The sequence below is a fragment of the Acanthochromis polyacanthus genome, chromosome 12 (assembly GCF_021347895.1).
Source record: "Acanthochromis polyacanthus isolate Apoly-LR-REF ecotype Palm Island chromosome 12, KAUST_Apoly_ChrSc, whole genome shotgun sequence".
Taxonomy (NCBI): domain Eukaryota; kingdom Metazoa; phylum Chordata; class Actinopteri; family Pomacentridae; genus Acanthochromis; species Acanthochromis polyacanthus.
The window spans coordinates 12,023,251-12,048,321 of record NC_067124.1 but is presented as its reverse complement, the minus strand read 5'-3'; the positions used below and the strand labels follow the sequence as shown (position 1 = coordinate 12,048,321).

Sequence of the window (25,071 nt, the reverse complement as noted above, 5' to 3'; positions counted from 1 at the left end):
TCCTCTTTTTTTTACTGATTATGAACTATGCATCAATTTAAAACATTTTACTTACTGTGTCTAACTTTGGAAAATACTATGACGCAACTTATTACCTGAACATTTTAACCCAGATGCTCATTTTAAAGTCTTAGAGCACAAAGGCTCTCTTAAATAGTTCAAAAATATAATACATGTGTTTTAAATATTCCTTATGTCGTAATGTGAAAGATGATGATATATTATGTATTTTTTGTCAAACTAAATCTGCATAAGATTTAATCATACTCAGCCCATGTAACATAAAATGTGTCACATGCCCTTAGTTTGGTGTAATATTAATGCTTCATGGTCATTGTTGTGCCTGTTTACATTAATCAAATACATAATCTTTCTCTAAATATTGTGTTTTAATAGCATAAGTGTATTTAAAGTGTAAATATTCTCAATTTTGCAATTATTTTTTATTATTTTTACACTGAGAGCAGTGGGGTCTGTAGGTTTCTGGGGAAAAAAAGCCAATTTTGACGAAACACAAGGGTTAATAACTAACACCTCACCCTTTATGAGCCATTTCAATGGTTTTCTTGAGCCGGCATAACTATGTGTAAATGTTCATTTTGTATTCCTTCTAGTGTGCTTGTGTGTCAAAGTATAATGGCTGCATGTTACCTGTGTGGGACCTCATATGAGTGCGCAGGTGGCTCGGCTGGCTGAAACTCTTCCCACACTCATGGCAGAAATACTGTCCCTGCCGCATGAGAGACCTCAGCATCCCTGATCACACAGACACACAACAGAAAACACACAGTTAAATTACAGTTAAGTACAAAATCCACAAAGCATTACAGGTTCAGCCGAGGGGTAAGAAATAAATCAAACATATGGGATGAACTTGAAACACATACAACTTATTTAGTTCCAATCAACAGGTTTGTATTTAAAAGACGCCCCAAAGGAACCGGATTTAGTTAAAATGCAAAACAATCAAAGTATGTCTTCCTTGCTTTATTTATTTGATCTCAGGAGATAGTGTTTTGCCACATTTGGTTACATCAGATGTTTTGTGTTGTTCACAACTATATGAATAGCTTTTAAAACAATACACACACAACGTCAGAGTATCTTTTAATGACATGCTTTGAATTCCCTGTTGAGATTTTTTTTTCTGTAAAGAGTAATCAAAAAGGTGAACTTCAGTATGATATTGTTCCAAGTAAGAAGCCATTTTCAGTGTTTTCAGGGACTGAATGAAGGCGTAAAGGTCAGTAATGGGCAGAGAATGAGTGGGTGTACGTAAGGGCAGAGCCTGGCTGGAGTGGTGGAGGTAGGTAGCATCAGTAGTGGACTCGCACAGGCATCATTAGTATGTCTAATGTGTCATTATGAGCGGCTAGCTCCAGGGGCTGGACTGCAGCTGTCACACAGCATCATCTCAGAGGCTGACAGCCAGACACACACAGCACACACACACCGCATAAATTACAGGCAATTAAAACGCCCCGGCTGTGATGTGCCCGCTCCGCTGCCCGTGTGTCACATGTCAGGTGTGTGTGTGTGTGTCGGCATGCGTTTCAAGAGTTGTATATGTGTGTGTTCAGTCCAAGGGAGAAAAGTGGGGCTGGCTACTTTTACACACATACACACACAATAATGCAATAACGCTGACATTACATGCACCGATCACCTTAACGTGTTAATGATAAACAGCAAAAGGAAGTAACTTGTTGAATTCTGACGCTCTGAAAGCTCATAACACCTGCCACATACTGTGACATGACGTGGCTAGCTGTAAAATCAGGATTGTCTGCTAAGGTGAAAGGTTTCATCCCAACTTCCTTGCAACACGGCAGTTATTTATGTGCCATGACAACTGATTTTAGGCCAACAAGGTGAACCTAAATTACCCTCCAAAAGCAGACTGTACATAAAAAAGTCTTGATTAATGCATATTGTTCCATTGTTTTATGCACATGTTGTAAAGCTGCGAAACTTGCAGGTGAACAAAGTTAAACAGACAAACTTAAGGGTGTTTTTAATCCATTCATTATCTATACACCACTTAATCCTCATTAGGATCGAGGGGCGGCTAGAGTCTATCCCAGCTGACTTTAGGTGAAAGCAGGGGACATCCTGGACAGGTCACCAGTCTATCACAGGGCTACATATAGAGACAAACAATCACACTCACATTCATACCTACAGACAATTTAGAATCATCAGTTAACCTCAGCATGTTTTTGGACTGTGGGAGGACACCGGAGAACCTGGAGAAAACCCACGCATGCACAGGGAGATGTTTTTAACGCTACATGAATTTTACTTTAAGACCGATCTTAAAAACCCAAAAGAAAAGCGGGCAAAATCTACTAAGTTTTATCTCAGCACATCTAATGAGAGCGCTGAAACTATAATGAGGCAGTATAAGAAAAATGCCACCAGGAAATTAATTGTTAAGGGACAAGAAGCCCAACTGTGTTCGATAAAGCAGATGGAATGCATACTGATTGGTTAAGAGAGCAGGTATTTGGCATAAAGGAACCTGTTGTTGCATGATGAAGGAAACTGGAATGCCATATGTAATTTAGATAACAATGCAATAACGATCACGTGTTACTCATGTTAGATTGCAATCTTTTTCTAGAGTGCATGTAAATGTTGCCGCCATGAGCAGCAAGAGGACGAGGCATTTAAAGGTGGTTGGATCTATTTAATGACATTCTGACCATTATGGGCACACTCCCTCACGCACATAGACGCATGCACTACTCTGACCTCTCTTGTTGACAGATAATAGGCCTGAGGGTTTGAGGGTGAGGAGGGGGCTGCTTACTGCATAAACCCCCAGCAGACACATGAACACCCTAAGCGTAAGGGATGGTATATACCTGGGAAGTGCCAACTAGTTGTATGTGTAAGTTTGTGTATGCATGAGGGACGGAGGGGGGACGCGGCAGGGACAAGGAAGACGGGGAGGCGGAGGAGGTGACAGAGAGTGTCTCTGGCAGCCCGACTGCTGGCCTCTGGATACTCTACTCCGGGCCGCCAGCCCTTCTCACTGATGCACTAATGAAAGACAAGACAGAGCTGTACGGAAAACACAAGCAGACGCACACACACTCGTACACGTATTACAGGGAGAAAAGGGAGAGAGACTCAGTTGCTCAAAAAAGGTCACTTTATAGCATGTGACTCAAAGGGCTAAGGCAGATCGTGACGATATGTGCCTGGACGGGTGACAGCGATGTCATGCGTCTGCTCTGGGGCTGTTGTCTTTGACCCCTGGCTCCACACAACCCCACTTGACCCCAGAGACACAACTGAAAATGGGCAAATAATACGGATGTTTGGTAATGACCATTTCCAAAGCAGCTGGTGGGGTAATTATTCTGTCTCATCTCTCTCTCTTTGCCTCCTCTCTTTCCTCTCTCTCTGTTTTGCCTCCCTCCATTTGAATCTGTGCGAGTCTCTCATCAGGCAGAGCCGTGACCTAAACAGTTTGTGACAGCTTTCTGGGAGAGTGGAGCTAGAGACTAGGCATGCCTCGCAGACCTGAGAGTAGCAAAGGTTCTCTCACGTCTTTCACCGTATAAAAAAAACTAATAATAATAACACAACCCACTCCTTTTGCATCTAAAAACCCAAGCACATATGGACACACATGCTGCCCCAGATACAGCCTTTTATGATGCCTCGCAAACATGCAAACTTGCGTGTGTGTATGTGTGTGTGTGTGTGTGTGTGTGTGTGTGTGTGTGTGTGTGTGCTCATTTAATGGATCTCTTTTTCATTATTAAAATCTCATCAGAATGGAGCATTATGTGCCTCTGCCTATCACTTTCTGCCAGATGGTGAGGTAGTGTTTGTGAGACAGGGCAATATGTGCACGTATTCAATATGGTTCATATATTACATATGGATCTATGTGACTCCTGGTGTCTTTTACTTATTTTGCTGTCAAATATATTCAGAACAGCTCAAAACCAAGTTGCTCAGTCACTGGAAAACATTTTCCTACAACTCTTGACATCTGGCATTTCCAAAGCCAAGGTCCTTTGGGCTTTTTGCATGTGAGCTAACGGTGAGGGATTTTCTCCAATCTAGCGTTTTCCAGATTTGTTTGTAGTATAAAGAACTAAAAAAATATTTTGAAGTGTGTTGCCACTAATTTTCACAAACAGATGAGTAAATCAGCCAAAAAACTGAACAACAATTTCTCCCTACCAGTGGGATCCAGCAGGGCATTGGCTGCTCCCCAGCGGTGGTAGAGGGCAGCCAGTTCATGTGGGCTGTAGTTTTTGAGGAAGGTGAGGATGTCGGTTGGCATCTCTGGTGTCTCTGTGATTGGCTCGTGCTTCACATCTCCACGAGCTTCTGAAGGTAATGAAGAGGAAGAGGATGGGGAGGAGGAGTTCTGCAGAGTGCCTCCCTGTGCCTGGGAGGCACCATAGTTGTGTGCTGCTGCTGAACTGTAGGTGATAGCGCTGGGCCTTGTAGTGTTCGTCCGAACCTGACTGTGGGAGTTGGGAAGTGGCTGATGAAGAGAGCCCCTAGCTCGGCTGTACTCTGCTAGGCCGTGTTTGCTGGACAGCATGAAACCCAGACCCTCCTGAGGCATCAAGTAGCGGTCCATCCTGGAAGGTGCAGCAGAGCTGGGGCTTGGTGCTGAGGAACGTGAGAGGGAACCAGTGTTCTTCTCCATGGAACTAGAAGATGACAGCGAGCTTGCTCGTGGGTACATGTCCACTTTGGGTCTGAACCGAGACTGATGACTCTGGTCCTCTATGTGTCTGACGCTGCTGCTGGTGCTGCTGCCTGGCCGAACAGGGACCCTCCCAGCTTGGTTGCCTGAGGTGGAGGAGGAGCCCCTAGAAGATGAGGAGCAGGGAGTAGAGGATGATGATGAAGGTGTGGCTGCATGACTGGCTGGCTTGTTCTTCTTTGGTACCTCAGTGGAGCAGGCTGGAGGCCGTGTACGCTGGGTGCGCATCAGTGGAGGCAGTGGCTGACACTCCTTCCCATCCAGAACTGGTGGAGGTCCAGTGCGTCTCCTGGAGGATAACAAGCTGTCCCGGGAGCCCTTTGAGTTGTTTTTAAGAGCCCACTTAGGAGCCAGATTTGAGCTACTACTGTTGATGCGGTGAGCCACAGTCTGGTGCATCCACAGCACCTCGGGGTAGCGGGTGGAGTGAGCGCAGAAGGAGCACTTGTGGCTTGGGAGATTTTTCCTGTCCAAGGCTGAGGAGGCTATTCCCCTGATGCCCTCAGCCCTGACACACAGATCCACAGGGGTCATACTGGGATCCAGTGCAGTGGATCGGGCTGAAAGGTAAGTAGGTGGAGATGCAGAGTTGTTCAGGCCCTGAAGAAGAGCTTTCTTCAGTTTGGGATAACCACTGGGGGTGCTTCTGTCCAAGTTGGAGCTGGGGCTGGGGATGGGGCTGGGTTTATCTTTGGAGTTGTGTTGGATGTGAACATGACCCAAATAGGCCTGTGACTCTGTGGTGACAAAGTCACACAAGCTGCAGATGTAGGGTTTCTCATCTGTAGGGAAAAATAAAGACAATGAAAGGTCAATAAGCAGTCCATAAAATCATCTCATTTAGACTCTGCTCTAACAACAACTAACTTAGAGCTCATTAATTGAGTTCACTGAGCCTGACTAATGTTGTTTCATCCTGATGTAGATTTGGTGAATGGCCACTAGGCTGCAGCATTGGTCAGTATTCACATACCATCTCTCTATATCTTACATGAGAACATACCCTAAAATAAAATGATTACTTCTACCATTCTGCTACCAAAATCAAAATAAAAACTCATCTCCGAATTAAAATCTTGTTTAAGGATTTGCTGTTCAACAATACACAGTGGCCATGTATTTGAAAGTATTTGTGAAGTTAATGTATTCACAAGTTTAAAAGAGTTTGTCAGAGAGGTTTTCATTGTCTCAGTGGTCATTTTTGAGCTGTACCAAGTGGTGTGAAAATATACATCATAATATCACACATTATTGAAGCATTGCATGAGTACCCTACTGACATATGTAAATTGATGAGGCTGGTTAGTTAATTCTAAGATTCTTGAACTGGAATTGGATTGATTGTGCAGTGTATTAAACCAGTATTATTAGTCACTGAGGTGCAGTGTTTTAAATTCACCACTAGGTGTCGTTTTTTATCTGTCTTTGCAAATGAATTTCATTGTCACTGTGAAACTTAAGCTCCCCTAATGTAGAATTTCCAAGAAAATTATCAAAATAACAACATGAATAAAAATCGATTTTTTTCCTGATTTTAGTACAATCAGTTGTATTATTTTCATAAAACCATCATTAACAGGGAAAAAAAGGTGAAATGTGGAAATCCATAAATTCCACATAAATCATTCAGAGGCTGGGTCACACAGGTTTATATCACCTACTGCAAACACACATATAAAATCTATGATGCAACACTTCTGGTACTGTAAGTAGCATATTATTGTAGTCTCCACTACCCCTCCTCTTTTCACCAGTAACCTGCCATCTGTTTTTTGTTTGGCTTCCTGTTGGCAACGCTGGCCAAAACTCACAGCTTGGACTGTGCCAAGGTGAAACCCGCCGGCTGGGCAGTTTAGCAGGCAAGGTGGTAAGACTGATGTGTTCTGGTTATAAGAACAGTATTATTCAGTAAATGAACAGCCAGAGAATGAAACAATGATTCTGATTGACAATACTTCAACATCAAACATGCCTTTACTGTCCCTCCAAGTAAGAAACAGTGGTGGCTGCACTTACACTTGTCTTGTAGAGGGTGGTGTAATGAACATATGTATCCAAAAAAATTCATATGAGAAAGATTAGATTTAAATAGCATGCATCCTGAAAACAGCTAAATGGCTGTATGGGACATCATTTGGGAATGTCCTCCGAGCGTCTCTTTCCCCATTGCCTGCATTCCTGCTCCACTGGGAGGTGACACTATAAATAACCAATCCCTCAGACATCGGGCAGCCTGGCCAGTCAATAGTAAGAAGAGAGGTAGAGTGACAGTGTCACAAGAGGTAACCTTAGAGATTAGGAAGGAGTCAGTGGGAGACGGAAGAAAGGCAACAAGGAAAAAGATGAACGAATTAAATCATGACGCTAACATTTATTTGGAAAATGCTGAATTCGTCTGAATTTTAACTTTAGTTAGTTTTACTACTAAAATTATTACATTTTATCAAGTATCAGCTAAAATTTTGCACATACAGTTGTACACAGTGTATATGTCAAAAGCTAAAAGGATCTTGTAACCCAAATGCAGTTCCTGAAACCAGAAACCAGGATGTCCATGGTTTGGAGCAAACAAATTCTCTACAGTACATTTACGACTATAAAAGAAGCTAGTCATGCCTTTAACTGCTGTGGTGCCAGACTGTCTTTTGATGTTTCCACTCACGTTAATAATTGGTTGTTCTACAGTAAGCTACACTAGTGGAAACATACAAACATATATTCATGGCTGAGACATAAAACAGAGGACAAAAAACATATTCACACACAGATAAGGGGGAGTGAGGGGAGTTTCCTGAGACAGGAAGACCTGAAATAGCACACAGCTCGATCAAGCCTGAAGAAATGTTATTGCTATTTTTGAATCTCTGTACTAACAGGGAACAATGGAAACAATCTCCACAAGTCTTTGCTATCTGCTTTTCTAAGCATTACAAATAGTATTTTCAGCAAGTTTGAAAGGTAAAAGACAAAAGCCAGAGAGCTCTGAAGTGCTGCAAACACTGGAGTTCTTCCTTTAGAATATTTCACTTGTGTTTATGGGTGTTTTGTCCTTGCATGGGCAGGTTTTCTTTTTTGCTTTGCAGTGTTTATTGGTTGTGGAGGTGAAAAAATGATAGGCATTCCAAAAATGCCCTCTGCTCTGCTGACATGCCACTGAAAGGCACAAAGTTTCATTTAACCGTTAACTTCATTGCTCTGTGATACATAATAATAGTGCTGCCGTAAACAGATTTTCCAGTAGCAATTAAAATTTATCGACCATATTTGATGGTATTTGTGTGCTTTTATAGAGTGCTGTTGAAAGTGATGTAACTTCAACATGATGCCACATGGGGGCTCCAGTTCCCACTCGATAGAGAAAGATGCGCCAAGGAGCTGCACCTTCATCAACAGATGTTTACTACGGAGTGACAGAGGCTTCAAGTGGGAGGTTTGAAAAGATCCACAGCCATTTCTGCCATTAAAATCCTGCAGAGTGCATTTCTACACATGAATTTACATACTGTTTTATGCTAGAAAATTGAAGAGTTCCTTAAAATATTGACTATGCAGGAATAATGGTGACATCAGCAACTGAAACTGCCACAAATGAATCCTTAGAGTTACATCATTCAGCTGTTTGTATTCAGCTAAACCCTTATCACTCTAAATACCAAGATCACATGAATACTTTGTGTGTGACTGAAAGAATGAAACGGTAAAAGAAGCCCAAACGTTTGATTGGGAGTAACATTTACTAGCCTAAAGTTACTTCTTAATTTTGCATACATTGTTCTTTTAAATATAGATGAAAAGATGAGAGAAACAAGGTAAAACCTATACAAAATGACAGATGTTGCTTCACTTACCTGCAGGCTCTCCAGAGTTTGAGGAACCCATCTCTGAGGCCTGGTCTCCAAGGGTGGAGGCTGGTGGAGAGTCTCCATACCCGGGGGTGCTGGGCCGGCTGGGGGAGCCTGACTCTGGGTCACTAGTGGAGCCCCATCGGTCATCTCTGGCGGTTCTTTCCTTGTCTCCCACCGACACCCTTCCTCCATCCTTCCTGTGGACCCGCTGGTGAACGACCATCTGGTGACGACTGCGAAACACCTTCCCACATTCAAAGCATTCGTTGGACTTGGTAGAAGCTTGTGACTGGGATGGTCGCCGTCTATCTTGGCGAGATGAAGGTCGGTACTCCGAGTCGCTGAGGCTCTCTGGTGTCCGATCGCCTGACGCGTTGTGGCTGCCCAATCCATAGCTGCTGCGTCTGCCTGAGCTACGTTTCTCTTGACCTTTCAGGACATAACGACTGCTCTCCTTCTCAAAAACCACAGCGGCTCCAGCCAGGGCCTCCTCTCCCATACTTCCTCCAGCATGGGAGGCCTTGTACGTTGGCTCCACTGGCTCCACAACCCTTCCTTTAGTGGCTAATTGCCAGGCCTGATAGCTGCAAACTGGATCTAACTCTGGGATTCTTTGGCCCAGAATCTTTTTCTCGTTTTCCTCCTCTTCATCCAGTGTCTTTCCCTCAACAGGCTGGAGGTTTAAGCAGTCAAGGAAACGTCTCTTAGCAGCTGGTGAGTCCTCGTCTTCAATGGGTCTGCATTGATTTGGGGATTTCCTGTCATATCTCAGACTGTGAACTTTATCATGGGCTCTCAGGCTCTCTCGGCTGTGAAACAGGTTCCCACACTTGGAGCACATCTGATAGATAGATGTAACAGAGACAGTAACAATATCAGGGTCCTGTGCTACGTCATTGATTGTGGCTGGATGCTCAGCTGAATCTGCTTTTGACCGCGACCTGGATTTGGTGTTGTGTGTTTTCATATGAGATTTGAGGAACCAAGCTTCACGGAAACGTCTCCCGCAAATCCGACAGCAGTGGTCCAGGATCCCTGCATGTTTTTTCATGTGCGACTTCAAAAACCAGGCTTGTGTGAAGACCTGGCCACAGGTCTCACAAGGGAAGGTCCCGTCACTCTGGGGTTGGATCAGGCTTGAATCAGGTTCAGTCACAGCCTCTTCCTTAACAGTGGTCTCCTCTTCTGTGTCTGCTGTTATGTGGACCTTCTCGATGTGGCTGAGGAGCTGATCCTCCCGCTGGGCCTCGTAGCCACACAGACGGCAACAGTAAGGCCGCTGGTCAGTGACAGACTTTTCCCTTTTCATGCTCCTTGCAGGCACCTTCCTCCGACTTTCCTCGCCACCGTCCCCATTGATCATGCGGTTGCAGGCAGAGCTGCTCTTAGTTGGACTGGTGCCTCCATCAAGACCTTCTGAAACCCTCATCTCCTCCTCTTCCGCCCCACCCTCTTCATCTTCATTGGAGTGGTGACTAGACAGGGTGCCCAGTTTGTGGCTTCGGATGTGGACTTTGAGGTTGCCCTTCTGCGAGGCCCTATGATCACAGTATGGGCATTTGTAAGGGCGTGCACCCGTGTGGCGTCTCATATGCTGCGACAATGAGCTCAGGAAAGGGAAGCTGCGTCCACAGATGTTGCAGTCGTAAGCGCCAGGGATTTTGTCATCCTCACCCTCAATCTCATTTCCAGGGTTGGACTTGTCTCCACTCAGCTTCTCCTTCTGATCTCCTGCCTGGGTCTCCATTACCTCCACAGTGTCTCTGGGATTCATGGTATAAATTTAACTACCCTGTCTACCTGGCCTTTTACAAGCTCAATAACACTTGAAACTACTGCTATCTGCAGCTGTACATCTAGGGATGTATAGTGTGCCTTTGCTGGTCAGTTAAAATGCTATCTGCACTCAATCATCCAGCGATCAAGCTGCTAACAGAGCAGCTGAGATTGCAAAATCCAGTTACTGGATGCCACACAATGTCTCCATCTTCAGTGACTCACACCATAAAAAGCGACTTTTCATTTGCTTTCTCAGGCTAACAACGGCTTGGCGTATAATATATAACTGAGATTAAACAATCTCTTTGTCAGAATATTGTGAAAGTATCCCTCAATTTCAGGTCATCACTGCATCAGTGAAGTTTTTAAAGGTTTTTGCATTAGAGTAGCTAATGTGCCACACTTCTGTTCTTCATTTTGCAGGTTTCTTTGTCCTCAGGTTTTATGAGTAACAGCTTCCAGTGACATAATAGTAAGGTCTCTATAGCGAGGTCTGCACGTATACCATCCACCTAAGAAAGAAAAAAAAAGGGAGAGAGAAACAGGGAATTTGTTAGTGAAGTGGCATCATTTTAAGAGTACCTTAGTTTTCAGACACATTCACTTCCTGTTTTGAAAGTACAACTAAGCAAGCTACAGAAGGTAGACTGTGTGAGTAAGAAGGCAGATGTACATGCTTGTTTGCTAATACAAAAGTAGGTAAACCAAAACATCAGTTAGTACAGCATCATAAAATACAACACAAATAGATTATCATTTTCAGTAACAATTTTTTGGGTAAAGCTACGCAGGTAAATACATCACTGACTGGTAAGTGAAAGGGAAAAGTACAATATCTTTTTCAATACATACTACTATATACATAAATGGGTGAGCAAAATGTTTAAAATCAAAAATACCACCCACAGTTAAATCAAAATATATTCTGACACAGATCCTCGACCCCAGAATCCATCATAGACATAAAACACACAAACATTTTCTAACATTTATCTATAAATTGAGATTAGGGGGGTTATAGCCACGTGTGTAGGTTACTATGTGTCTGTGTTTGCATTGTGCACCACCACTATACATGTGCATGCACGTGTGTGCAATGCTTGTGTGCGCGCTGTGACTGTGCACGAGTCGTGCAGAGCTTGGGGGCTCTGACGCCAAAGTGGCTGAGTCGACACTTTACACAATCAGGGTGATAGTTGGGGGGGGGGGGTTGTGTTCACATCAGCAAGATCAGCAGTGCCACCATATTCCCTCCCCATACTGGCCTCACACAGCCGCCTCAACTGACACTATCACATGACAGGGATCTTAAGTACACAACAGGAAGTGGCTCTTCAGACAGTTTGCTTTGCTCTATTTCTCAAACTGGAGTTGAATGGGTTCAGGGAGAGAGTCAAACAGAAAGAGAAAGAGAGATGGAGATAAGAGAAGACAGACAAAGACTTAAACAGTGTTGACTAATTTCATACCACATATATTTCGTTTAGTAGGTGGAATACTTAATAGAATTAGCATATTTTCAACCGTTTCTGTGTCAGGTTGCTCAACTACTGTGGCTGTGAAGCCTTACATTCATGCAGTAATGTATATGCATACATTTAGTTCTATTGTGCCAAATGTACATTGAAATAGCCAGATGTTTTCCCTATATTTCTTTAATATGACATGTTATTTTTCACAGTTGCAAAGTTCCAATCTTCTCACAAGATTGATTAAAGGTTAATCACATTATTATTTATTTTCTGCCTGTCAGCTCAATGAGACATGATTAAACAAGACAGCTTTGTTGACAAAAATGACACATTTTATGTATAAAACAAGATCCAACTTCTATCACCAAACTGAAACATGAAAAGAAATTTCCATGGGAAATCTGCCTGAAAGTGTAGACTATATGAAATGTGACTGACAACATTATTACAGGCAATTACATAAAGTGTCAAGGCACATGAGCTGAGTTACTGCCAGGCTGTAATTATAAGTGGATAATTGATCACAATCATAAGAGGATAAGGTGGTGGAGGAGGGAAGTTAGCACAAGAACAATCATATGTCTTAAACTCTTGCACTGAAAATGAGTACCCTGCACCAGAGCCCCCTATCTATCTGGAATGATTTATGCTATTGAAATCAGCCTCGATGGTTCCTCATACTTCCTCCTGGACTGCTTGCTAAGTCAAGGCTTGCAGCAAACAAGCACTGTCCCTCCCAGGAGTACAGCTGCAGCTGACATTACTTTGAAACAAAGTATATTATCAGATCTGGACCTCTTACTGTCTAAACATAATATAATCAATGCTGATCTAAACAGGATGAAGGCTCACTATAAGCATTTGAAAATTCTTAACCTTTAAATGTGCAGGCAGTACCCGTGACTGTCGCTGCACTACTTTAATAAAGATTAATGTCTCAACAACTGTTGGATGGATGCCATAAAATTTCTACCTATATCCATGACACCCAAGGGATCAGTCCTGATGACTATTATGGTCTGCTGACTTTTCAAAGCTTTTGCTTATATTCTGGATTGATTAGCCCCAAATCAGGCAGATACTCATGCGTCCGAGGGGGTAAATCTTCATTACCCCAGGTTTTTCCTCTTGACTCAGCAAGAATTGTTCTGAAACTTAGTACTGACATTCATGCCCACCTCTGGACTGATAATAATAATAATAATAATAATAATAATAATAATAATAATAATAATAATAATAATGGTTATTTTTGGGTTTTGCGGCCACAGTTCAAGGACAAAAAGGGAGTTTTGTATGGAAGGACAGAAACCTTGAGTCAATCTATGAAAAAGACCTCCAAATCTTTCCTGAAGAAAATAGAATTTGTTGTAAATATGACTGACAAAGCGGTGTAGTTATACATGGACATAATTTCTGGGGCAGAGAACAGCAGTGTGGTGCTGTAAATGCCAGTTTATATTATTCCAACATCATGACATTATACTGACTCTCTGTTATGTACAGAGTTTTTTTACATGATAAGATCAATACTGGTGGCTGACTTACAGTGTTTGGCAAAGCAAACCTAAGATCTTACAAAGAGAGTCTTCAAAAGATATCCTAAATAATATGAAGTTTTACTGGAAAGAGTCATAAATATTACTTTTTTATTACATCTAACAAACGAGGCAATCAGAGGGTGATGGACACATAACAGCAAAATAAGGAAAACAAAGCTGTCTAACCCCAAACCATTCATCCACTACAGTGTTTCCCTCCATCTGCTCCATCTGTTCTCTGTCTCCACATCCAAGTGCTTCATTAGTACTTGCTAGTTTCTTCCAATACTGGCACTAAAAACAAAGGATAATGATCTTATTTGCTATTAAATGGCCTTGCTGACTGGGGGTCAGGAGAGCTGGGAGGGGTTGAGGCTATTCAACAGTAAGCCTGTCATCCACCAGACAGTCACATGTGCAAATTGAAATGTAATGAGATTAAGCACCAGAAGGGAAACAATGCAGGCTCCTCACCATTGAAGCTAAAGGAAAGAAAAAAAAGATAAATCGGCTTAAGGAGGGAGAAACTGTCCAGGAGAGACGGAGAAGATTACCAATCATCGAAGTCATCAAAAAAGACAGGAGGCTTCAAAGCTCTATTAAAGAGCAACATAACACAGTAAATGGATGCAATGTCTTTCCTGAAGCTACCAAGATCAGTCCACTTAACCTGACACACACACACACACACACACACACACACACACACACACACACACACACACACACACACACACACACACACACACACACACACACACACACACACACACACACACACGAAGCGTTAATATGACAGTGTGCAGCTGAAACTGGAGCTGAAGTTAGCGTTTTATTTCTTTGATTAAGTGTGTTTAAGAGCCACATTCTCACTTGAACATTTAATGCATAATACTATGACCTGACCCTAATTGTGAACATGGCCTCTGCGGTATCAGACATGCCATTAATGAACACTCAAGATGCCCTACAATGAGTCACCGGGAGTCAACAGAGGCCTACACTCAGCTGATAATGACTGCTGTGTCAAACAAAAACAAACTGTTCTTTTTTTACGCCCCTCCTTCCTAACATGCTCAACCTCTACTGTTCTGCTTTCTGAACACTGAAGCAGAGCAGCTGGAGATTGGCAAGAGGAAGAAATCCACTCTTATTTTCCCATCTACACTTTTACAGAGTGGCCTGGCTATTTCTGACACTGCTGAGGTCCACATCTGGAGTGAATCTTGAAACGGTGTCAAACTGCATGCAGGCCAGCTGAGGACCTGTTTATAGATGTCAGCTTTCTGTTTTGCATTTCTTTTCACACAGTAGCACTAAACTTCGCAAAATGTGAACTTAATGGAGAAAAATGCAGCACTAATATGAAACCATAGCAAATAGAAAAACTACCAGAAAGTACACTGACTGTGTCAGCTCAACAGCCCCCTCTAGAGACCACACATTCTGCTTGCAGATGACATTTGGTGCAAAAAGGTGCAGAGGGTTATTCACATCTGCTCACAAAATAGAACTACAGCAGTCTGCTATCTAAATAGCGCTGCCTTTGTTCGACAAAGATCTGCCAACTATAAAAGGCCTCGCTGTTTTGCTTCCTTCGTGATAGAAAACACTGTCATCCAGCCAGGAAGCACCTTCATCATGGCAATCATCTCAGAGGCAGCCATGACACAAATCTCTTGCACCCAAGGGTGCGGAGATTGGCTTTCATAATGCACTGACTCACTCACACTGTCACCTTATCACTGGTAATGACTGTAGGTCGTTCTCGTGTGGGACATCCTTCAGCTGTGATGGGATCTGTTTCTCTCCCACAGCAGCACAGAGATGAGCAGCTGAGGTTAAGGAAAAAATACACAGCGGGGGAAAAAAAAAAAGAGTGGACCTTCTGTTAAAATGAACACATGCACGCATACATGCAGGAGAACTGAGGAATCAAGAAGCAAAACAGAGGGGCTTTTATTGTCCACACACATCTTTTGAAAGTCTATATACACACACTGTGGGCTTTTAACACTGTTTCATACAGGCAGCATTGAAAGCTTAACAGCCCATACAGAGAGCAGCTCACACACACAACACACACAACACACACACACACACACATACATTGCTTCATGGAGCATACCATACAGAGAGCACTTTACAAAATACCTCGCTGTCCTCAGTACAGTTGCTCATAAAGTGGAGACATTCAGTGCATAGAGTGGGACAGAGGGGATGGTATGGAGACTTAAACACACACACACACAAACACACACAGCATAGAGCCAGTGTATTCTCAGACCAATCAATAATCCATTATGAACAAACTGCTCTTCACCTCCCACCCTGCTCTAAACCAGCAGACAAAGAGGTCTGCTGTACGCTTCCCGATGAACAGAGAAAGAAGTAAAGCACAGCTGGATACACACCACACACACACCTACAGGCTGTTCGCACACACAGACAAAAAAAGAAAAGAAACGCACATGCTGGAGATGTGAGGCATTTAGGAGATGACAACTGTGTCAGCTGTGAAATAAAACAAAAGAAAAACTTTGTGGTTGACAGACAAGGTTCTGCTCCAGGTGCTAAGTACTATTGATTCACTTACATGCCATACATCAAAAAATTTGTCCGCAGCCATAAGTGGAAAACACACAATTTACTTTCTCCATATAGGATTAGAAACTGTAGGCACTGTTTTTATAAAAAAAAAAAAAACTATGTATTTCAGTAAAATAATGCCTCCTATATTGTGATAATATGCATCTGTTCATCCCTGATAAGTTTCTCACATACTTGCACAATACCACATCTGGCCACATATGAATTTATGTGTGAACAAGCTAGAGGTGATAATCCTTCAGAGACTACATGAAGATAGATGTGATGCAAGTGTGCGTTTGAGTGAGTTTTCATCCAGTTTAGTACTGGCGGCTCCCCGATGAAGGTCTGTCCTGATGCTCTGATTTTAGCATTAGCAACTGTGTTTGTCAGTTTTGGCTAAAGCTTGGCTCATGTGTGACTTATTTTGATTTAACTTTGGTACATTAGTGCACAAACACACAGCAGACACATTGCCAGGATCTGCTGCTGCCTATTTTTCCAAACAGCCCAATGAAAAACATCCCACCCGTAAGGAAATTTGGCATAATAAGACTGAGGATTGTTCATGTGATTCTAGTTTGGTTGATGCATCTCCCATCTAATTTGACTCCAAACCGATTCTCATTTAGGTCTAATCCAGAATCAGATCTATGACCAATTTGGGTCCAGCTTGGGCTGAGTTATATATTTTTTTCCTTTAGTCCCTGCTCTGTCAGAGCAGGTCATTCTCATAAGCAGGAAGAGCAGTGGGGGGCTTTGTGGTATTGTTGGGGTCTCCAATTCCCATCCTATCCCTGGTTCCATCCCTGCCCCCCATCCCTTAAACCCAGCCAGAACAATAGAGGGGGTCCACGCTGTCTGTCCCTCCTCAAACTGCCCCCTCCACTCCTGATAAATAGGCTGAGAAGGGATCCTGCCTGCCTGCTCCATTTGCGTGAGAAGGGTTTTGGATAGAAAAGAGTCCACTGGGTCTCAGTTTATGTGTGTGTAGGAAGTGGCAGGTGTTTGGGCCAATACTGTCACGTTACATTTTGGTGACCCGCTCATGCTAGTGGGATTATCGGACGGGTAAGAGGGGCACACGGTTTCTGAGCCCCACAGAGTGACCCGCACACCAACAGAAAACACTGTAGTAAATAACATAGACTAGATGGACAAAAACACGAACCAATCAGTTGTCAATATGTTTGGTTTACACGTGTCAGTTGTGCCATGTGGTTGCTGCAACATGTGACTTACTATTATTGTGTATTTTGCTTGACAGCTTTGTTTTCAGTCAAAATGAGTAAAAAGAAATGGCACCATTTCAGAGTTAAATTGTATATTTATGCGTTTCTAACAAATCCATTCATGGTTTTAAATTATTACTGTAAACTAATCAACAGTGCGAGATACCTGCTGCTATAATTTAGCGTTTCGAGCCAACAAGCGCTGCCTGCTCTCATGTGTCCAACCATCTTCAGCTTCCTGTGGGATTCAGTATGGGTGTGCATGTGTGTATCTGTGAGTGTGAGCGTGCATGCCCCCCCCCCCCCCCCCCCCTCATACTGCCTGTTTTTCTCACACCACTCGTTAACCCCTGGGTGCTCCTGCTCATGGAGCCCCCAACTACCCCTCTCCTGTGAGCCACAGCAGCATTCCTCACACTTAATAGACACACTGTGATCTACTGTCACACACACTAAACTCCTCCAAAATGCCTCAGAGTTCACAACACTAGATATGTTTATTACATAAACTCTTCTTGTGAAGGATTGTTGCTTTAAATCATTCAATCTAAAACCAAACTTTAACCCCAACCTCAACCTTAATCTAATGGCAACCTTAAATCCAAATCTTAATCCCAAACTATTGGGGTGGATGTAAGGATGATCAAAATGTGCTTATGTAACAAGATCTTTTTTTAATGTTCCTTACAAGGACAGACATTTAGAAACACTTAGAGATAAACGAGTAATTTAGAAAGCTACAGCCTTGTCTGCTTAGAGATAAGATGGTGCACTTTTATTCTATTCAGATGCAAATGACGGTAAAACTATCACGTCTATGTTTTCTGATAATGCAACTGAAGGCACACTGAGGAAGTATGGGCCAGAGATACAACTTGTTGGTGTAATAGCAGCGAAAGTAGAAGAGGCAGTTGTGGAGATCGATTCAAATCTAAATTGAAACTCCTCCATCTCTTTTCACCCCGCTCCCCAACTGTCCACTTTTCTCACAACTCCCGCTGCCTTCTTCCTCCTCTTCCTCTGTGCTCTTCTCTATCCTTCTGCAGGCCTGAACAACCTCTGCAGCTGAACCTAAATCAGTCTCTCTGAAGTGTAATTAGACTGGCGACCTCAAAGTTGGCCACCAGTCTTTCACACTGTCACCCTGTCTGATAAAACCGTTTTATTTTGCCACTTTCTGAGAAAGCAGGGCTTTGTGGTTAGTGAGTTTAGACACACATGTATGTACACATCATTCGCACACAAGCAACAGGAGAGAGCATGCATTTGAAATTAGTCATGCTGTTGTGTATAAATGTGTATCTGCAGGCCAGACACAACATTTGTTACGGTTACATGGAGTTTTTCATTTGGAATTAACTCATTTGGAATCAACTCATTCAGAATTAAAGGTTTGTGCTTCGAGTATACATGGAAATATTAATTCTGAATTACGGTCTACATGGAGGGCTGCACAATGGCGTAGTGGTTAGCACTTTCGCCTTGCAGCAAGAAGATCCCCAGTTCAAATCCTGGGCCTGGGATCTTTGCATGTTTGCATGTTCCCCCTGTGCATGCGTGGGTTTTCTCCGGGCACTCCAGCTTCCTCCCACAGTCCAAAAATATGCTGAGGTTAATTCATCCATCCATCCATTCTCTATACACCGTTTTATCCTCACTAGGGTCGCGGGGGGTCCTGGAGCCTATCCCAGCTGACTCGGGCGAAGGCAGGGGACACCCTGGACAGGTCGGCTGAGGATAACTGATCACTCTAAATTGCCCGTAGGTGTGAATGTGAGAGTGATTGTTTGTCTGTATATGTAGCCCTGCGACAGACTGGCGACCTGTCCAGGGTGTCCCCTGCCTTCGCCCGAGTCAGCTAGGATAGGCTCCAGCACCCCACGCAACCCTAGTGAGGATAAAGCGGTGTATAGAGAATGGATGGATGGATGGTTTACATGGACTGCACGTTTTTCCCCTTCCTTAATTCCGCTGTAATGCTTGGGCGTTGGAAATGATTCTGATTGGACAGTGAGTATCCCTGTTTACGGAACAACTAATAAGCACGCTTTTCTGTTTTTGTTTAAAGTTTTTTTTTTGGCTTTATTTGATAGGTGAAGCGAGAGACTGACAGGAAACGGGGGAGAAGAGTAGGGGGAAGACATGTAGCAAAAGGCCACGAGCGGGAATCAAACCCGGGCCGCTGCATCAGGGACCAGCCCCTGTACATGGTTCACCTGCTTAACTGAGCGAGCTATAGACGCGGTCTACATTTTGCTTTTTATTGTTGTTTTGAAACAGCAACTCGACAAAGGTCGCTGAACGTGCACGTCACTACGTCATTGCTATGTGAGGAGACAAGCATGCGCAGAATGACCGGAATTAACTGTATACATGAATAGAACGTACACAGGAATTAGTTTATTTGGAATTAAAATCGGAATAAACCAGGTAGTTTAATCGGAATGAAGTTTATTCGGAATGAACTTTTAAATTCGGAATTAAGTGTTTACAAGGACATTTTAAAGCGGAATTAACTTTTATTCAGAATGAAAGAGGAATAACAGGTCCCATGTAAACCCACTGATAGGACAACAGCCAAGAGTTTCAACTTGTAGTTTGGCAGATGAACATTAATAAGCTCTAGCTGATAAAATCTAACCTGTCCAGGGTGTCCCCTGCCTTCGCCCGAGTCAGCTGGGATAGGCTCCAGCACCCCCCGCGACCCTAGTGAGAATAAAGCGGAGTATAGAGAATGGATGGATGATAAAATCTACCACAGATATTTGTCATTTCACACAGAAAGACTGATGTGAGAACCATACACCCCATGTTTACTGTACCAGCCGGTGGCTATGTGAAAGAAAAACAGACAATCTGCACTTTTGCGGCTTATTAAAGGGCATCAGTTTACAATAAACTGATTTGTCAGTCACTTTAGGAATGCTGATCCCAAAATTACCTTCAGTGTGTTTTAAGAGATGAAATTTAACCTCAGAGTGACTCCACTTGAGCATTATCTCAAATACAAGCTATTCGACAAAATATTAAAGAATATATCATCACGCAGTTGTCAATTCAACAATCCACTGGAGAACCAAAAAGGATTCGTCTGACTGACATTCCTTAATGGCTAAACAGCCGTCAACACATGCTTTAAAAAGTCCACACTTAGGTGTCGCATTGACTTTCTCATAGGTTTTATGACGAATACAGTGTGTCTGCTAAAATATTCTTTGTCCAATCATTTACTTGTTTTTGTTACTTGAAGTGTGTCTTGTTTTCAAACCTGCCTCTACCTAGAAGCAAAATCTGAAGAACACATCCTGTAAGATTTGTCAAGAGCAGATATGAGAACATGGCAGGGCAACAGATCTGCTTTTGAGTCTTTCTTACCGCCTGCACACACACACACACACACACATACACAAAACACACACTGGCAAGCAGGATGGGAGAGTTTCCACAGAAATCTCCTGATGGCTCTACTACAGAAAGAGTGTGTGGGCTCAAACAGGCAGTTGTTGTTGCGAGGTGTTCACACATTGATATAATGTACAATCACACACACACACAAACAGATTAGAAAGAAACATAACTCCAAACAAAGTAACCTGTGGGGAAAATCCAATTTTATCCCTCTGGAAAAATGTTATTGTGAACAGTATGAATTGAGTATTGAACCACCTTTGTGTGTGCATATATGTCAGTGCTGCAGAAAATAAAAAGCAGGGCTGTATAGATTCATTATACATTTCTTTTTGGGCACCACAGATCATCTTTTATAGTTATAATATAAATTATTTTGACAGGATATATGTTACAAGTACCATAAAACATTAGAAGGTCATGGTGTGTTACTGAGCAAAATCCTCACTGGCATACTGCATCAGGCAGTATCGAAATGATACTGTGAGCAATGGTGGGAATCAGAAACTTAATATTAATGCAATAAAATGTTTAAAAGTCAATACACAGTATATTACAATATTGCAAAAAATATGGATTATGATAGACCAAACTCATATAAAAATGAAAATATATTTCTTTTTTTTTTCCTGCCATTGGGCTGGTACAATGATATAGACTTATCTTCCCATTTAATGCATTCTTGTAACATCACAAAGATGTGGAAATCACTGCTGACAATGATCCTAGCAATGGTCAATGTGGTTTACAAAACACTGATCATTCTACATAAATGAAATAAAATAATTTTAATGTTGCACAAACCTGACATTGTGCCTTGAAGCTGCTGCTAGTAGTTAGATAGATTAGCTTAGCATAAAGATTGGAAATACGAAGCTAGTATGTGTCTGTCCTGAGGCAACAAAATCAATCAGCCTAAAGGGATTTCTTAAGTTTAACAAATAAGAAACTATGCATTGTGCTTAAATGCTAACCCCCCCCCCAAAAAAAAAAAAAAAAAAAACAACAACAATGGGTCATTTTTGTACACTAATTTTTGTACTCAGAATAAACAAAAAATAACTTTAGGTGTAAAGGGTTTGGTAAGTAGGGGTTATTGCTTATTAGCTTAGCCTCTATGCTAAGCTAAGCTGCTGGTATTAGCTGAATAGTTGGAGTACAGATATGACATCAGCATCAATTTACTTGTCTGTTTTTAGGCAAGGAAGCAACTATCTTTCAACAAAACCATTCTTAACATTCAGTGTAAGAATGTGCCTTTAAAATCACAGTTACATCCTACAAGCATACTTTTAGTCCCAGTGGGATTGTTATAGTAGGAACATGAAAGTGATACGACTGGAAATACAAAATACCACGAAGTTCCCTAAGGTTAGCGCAAACTCATTATTGACCATCACAAGTTCCTAAAGGAATATTCTACATTTGTTGTGTGTGCGTGTGTGTGTGTGTGCGTGTGTGTGGTGTGTGTGTGTGTGTGTGTGTGTGTGTGCATGCGTGTGTATGCGTGTGTGTGTGTGTGTGTGTGTGTGTGTGTGTGTGTGTGTGTGTGTGTGTGTGTGTGTGTGTGTGCGTGCTGCAACATCTGCCCAGGATTTCATAGCCAAAAATAATAATAAAAAAGAAGAAGCACCACACAGGAACTGGAGCTGCTAGATGAGAATAACAAATGATGTATTTTATATGGGACAAAGAGTTTTTCTAGAGAGTGCACCGAAGCTACATGACACATTTCTTTCATAGGCAGGCTGACAGGCATTACCGTGAGCGAGAGCTTATGTGGCTAGGTGGTCATGATGGATGGTTGTATAAAAAGAGCCGGAGATCCCATCTGGGTCACGTCTTATCAGGCTGACTGATTCACGTTGATGAAATCATGCCGGCTTGTTAACCCGCTCAGTGGAAAAACCTTAAACCAATATCGAGGAAAACAAGGCGGCATCAGAGGAAAGAGGGAGAGAGATGCATGTCAAGGAGAGCAGAAAAGGCAGAGCAAATAATGAGAGGGAGGGCAGCAGAGGGAAGATAAGTGGTAAATAGTGATGTAAAGTCACGGCAGGAGATGGATTGGGATAATAAGAGCTGACTGAGAGGGAGAGAGAGACGGAGATGTGGCAGATCGAGGCAGACAGAGAGCAGAGAAGAATGCAGGCTGCAGAAAATGTCCATCTTACAGGACTTTTTATGAAATTTGGACTATCGAGCACAACTGTGATGAGAAGATCACTATGAAGAATATAATTTTTTTCTGGTTTTAAGCTCTATGTTGAGTTTTTCTCTCTAAAACATTGTTTAGGGAGGACTTCACAGCTTGTTATGACACATATCGTTTGGCAAACTGTGAACTCCTTTCTTTCATTTTTTTCTAGCTTGATGAATGTTGTACTGTAAAAACTTTAAAAAAAAAGAAATCTTAGACATCTTTCCTCTCCCAGAAGTTCCGATCTATGCGCTTAAGCTGTAAAAAACTACCACTCCAGTTCCACCACTGTCTGTAATAGCGGAAAACATCTGTCTCCTGAGCTGTGATGACACAAGACGCGGTGTGGCAAAATGACAAAGAACGAAGACAAGCAACACCTACATATGGCACATACATAAAGTTCAAAATAGGAAAATATTACTTGTGTGTTGGGGTGAATAACATCCAAAACACATGATTGAAAAGCTGAGTGATTGATGAACTGAAATGCTGCAAAACAAGCTGGAAAAAGCTCCATATGTATCTAAATCAGTCACTCTTTCAATTCATTTTCCCTCCTGATGCAGGTGGGCCGAAGAAAACCAGATCACAGCATTCTGCCGGTAAACAAGCGGCATTCCACAACCCGCGTGTTTGCAATAAAACTCACCACAACACGATCTGCACCAATTGCTGTGTTTAGACAGTAGTAGGTTTACCAGATCGACATCTGGAAGCAGGCAGCAACTACATTGGCATGAATGTCAGGATGACAACCTGTCTGATAATAGGTTACATCATGTCAATGAGAATTTTGTTGTAACAAATGAAAGTCAGGTGAGGACTATGTGAGTCCAGGTTTGGACTACAAATGATGCTAACTATTCTCTATAGGCCCGGTTTTGCTTTACTTCTTAAATCCAAAACATTCGGATGGTAGTTTGTCAGACTTGTTGCTAAGTTTAACAGTTACACAGAGTAAATAACTTTCAGTTGTTCCAATATGCTTGTTGTAGGCATCCATCCATTAGCTACACCCATTTCATCCTGCAAAGGGTCGCAGGAGGAGCTGCAGACAACCATGCACAGTCACACATTTTGTTATTTTAAAATCACCCATGTTTTTGCACTGTAGGAGGAGGCCGGAGGACCTGCACAAAACCTGCACAGGCACATGGAGAAAAGCTCTACACAGAATGACCCCAGAATTCATTGTATTTTCTGTTTAACCCTTGTGGCTTTCAACTACAGTTTTAAAGTATTGTTTATAAAACAAAAAAAAACCACATTATGTTAATAGAAAATAGAAAAGTTCATACATTTAATTTGTTCAGCACCTTGATCATAGGTAAACTGGAGTATTTGTTTTATACTTAACAATTTATATCAATAGGTTTTAAAGACTATGTATAAGCTAGCCAAAGTGCTAAATCAGCTCCATGTACTTCATTTGTTTGTTTGTTTGCTTGTTTACAGCCTATTAACATTCATTGATTAGGTAGCTTACAAGGATTTGCCGCTCTGAGCTAAATGCTTCAGAAACCATTGACTTAGGTGCTATGACACTTTGGGTATAGCATGATATGATGCTAAATTAATCCCTTGATGCCTATTGTCGCGAAAGCACATCATACCACTTTCATTCAGACTGCAGCCGAGATAGCATATCCATTTCCCCAATGCCGGTTTGTGCATATTCAGTACGTACCTCAGAACCTTTAGCAAGCACTAGTTTCTTGTAGGACCCATTGGAGTGGGACCTAATTATTATATATCTGTTGTTATTATTATATATCTGTTCTATGTGTAATAGATTTAAAAAAAAAGAATCTCCACTTATTTTAACATCAGCTGGAAAGCAAAAAAAAAAAAAATTCAGGCATCAAGGGGTTAAGATGATGAACATGGTGAAGTGTAAATCCTGATGACATTGTTGTAGGTTTGAATATGTTTGCTTACTTGTGTTAGCTCAAATCAGCATCACACAGACCAATATTGCGACTGTAGACTCTTGTTTCTTTTGCCTTGTTTGTTCCTTTCTATTTCTCCAGCAGTGTATTCATGAAGCCAAAGTACTGGATATTTTGTTTATCACCACAGATGTTGCAAAGCTAAAGAAACAGTTCATCATTCAGCTTGGGACGCTATACATACATCGTCCTTGAAATAAGAACAATGACAACAATTGTCTCAGTCCTCAGCATTTTGACGAATCAATTGGTTGGAGATGTGTTGGAATTTGATTGCAGTTTGTATATATGGCATAACAATTGGTGTCTTAT

The 25,071-nt window shown here is 42.1% G+C and overlaps 1 protein-coding gene across 3 annotated transcripts in view; it reads right to left on the bottom strand.

Annotated features, from left to right (window-relative positions):
• znf516 (zinc finger protein 516) overlaps positions 1-25,071 on the bottom strand; it is a 50,159-nt gene that overhangs the window by 11,167 nt on the left and 13,921 nt on the right. For all 3 annotated transcript variants that reach the window (XM_051957234.1, XM_022189672.2, XM_022189673.2), the window contains exons 2-4: positions 8,590-10,877; positions 4,204-5,523; positions 652-756 (exon numbers count right to left, since the gene is read on the bottom strand). In XM_051957234.1, the coding sequence (XP_051813194.1) occupies positions 652-756; positions 4,204-5,523; positions 8,590-10,360 (3,196 nt within the window). In that variant the 5' untranslated portion in view covers positions 10,361-10,877. The remainder of the gene's footprint in view (positions 1-651; positions 757-4,203; positions 5,524-8,589; positions 10,878-25,071) is intronic.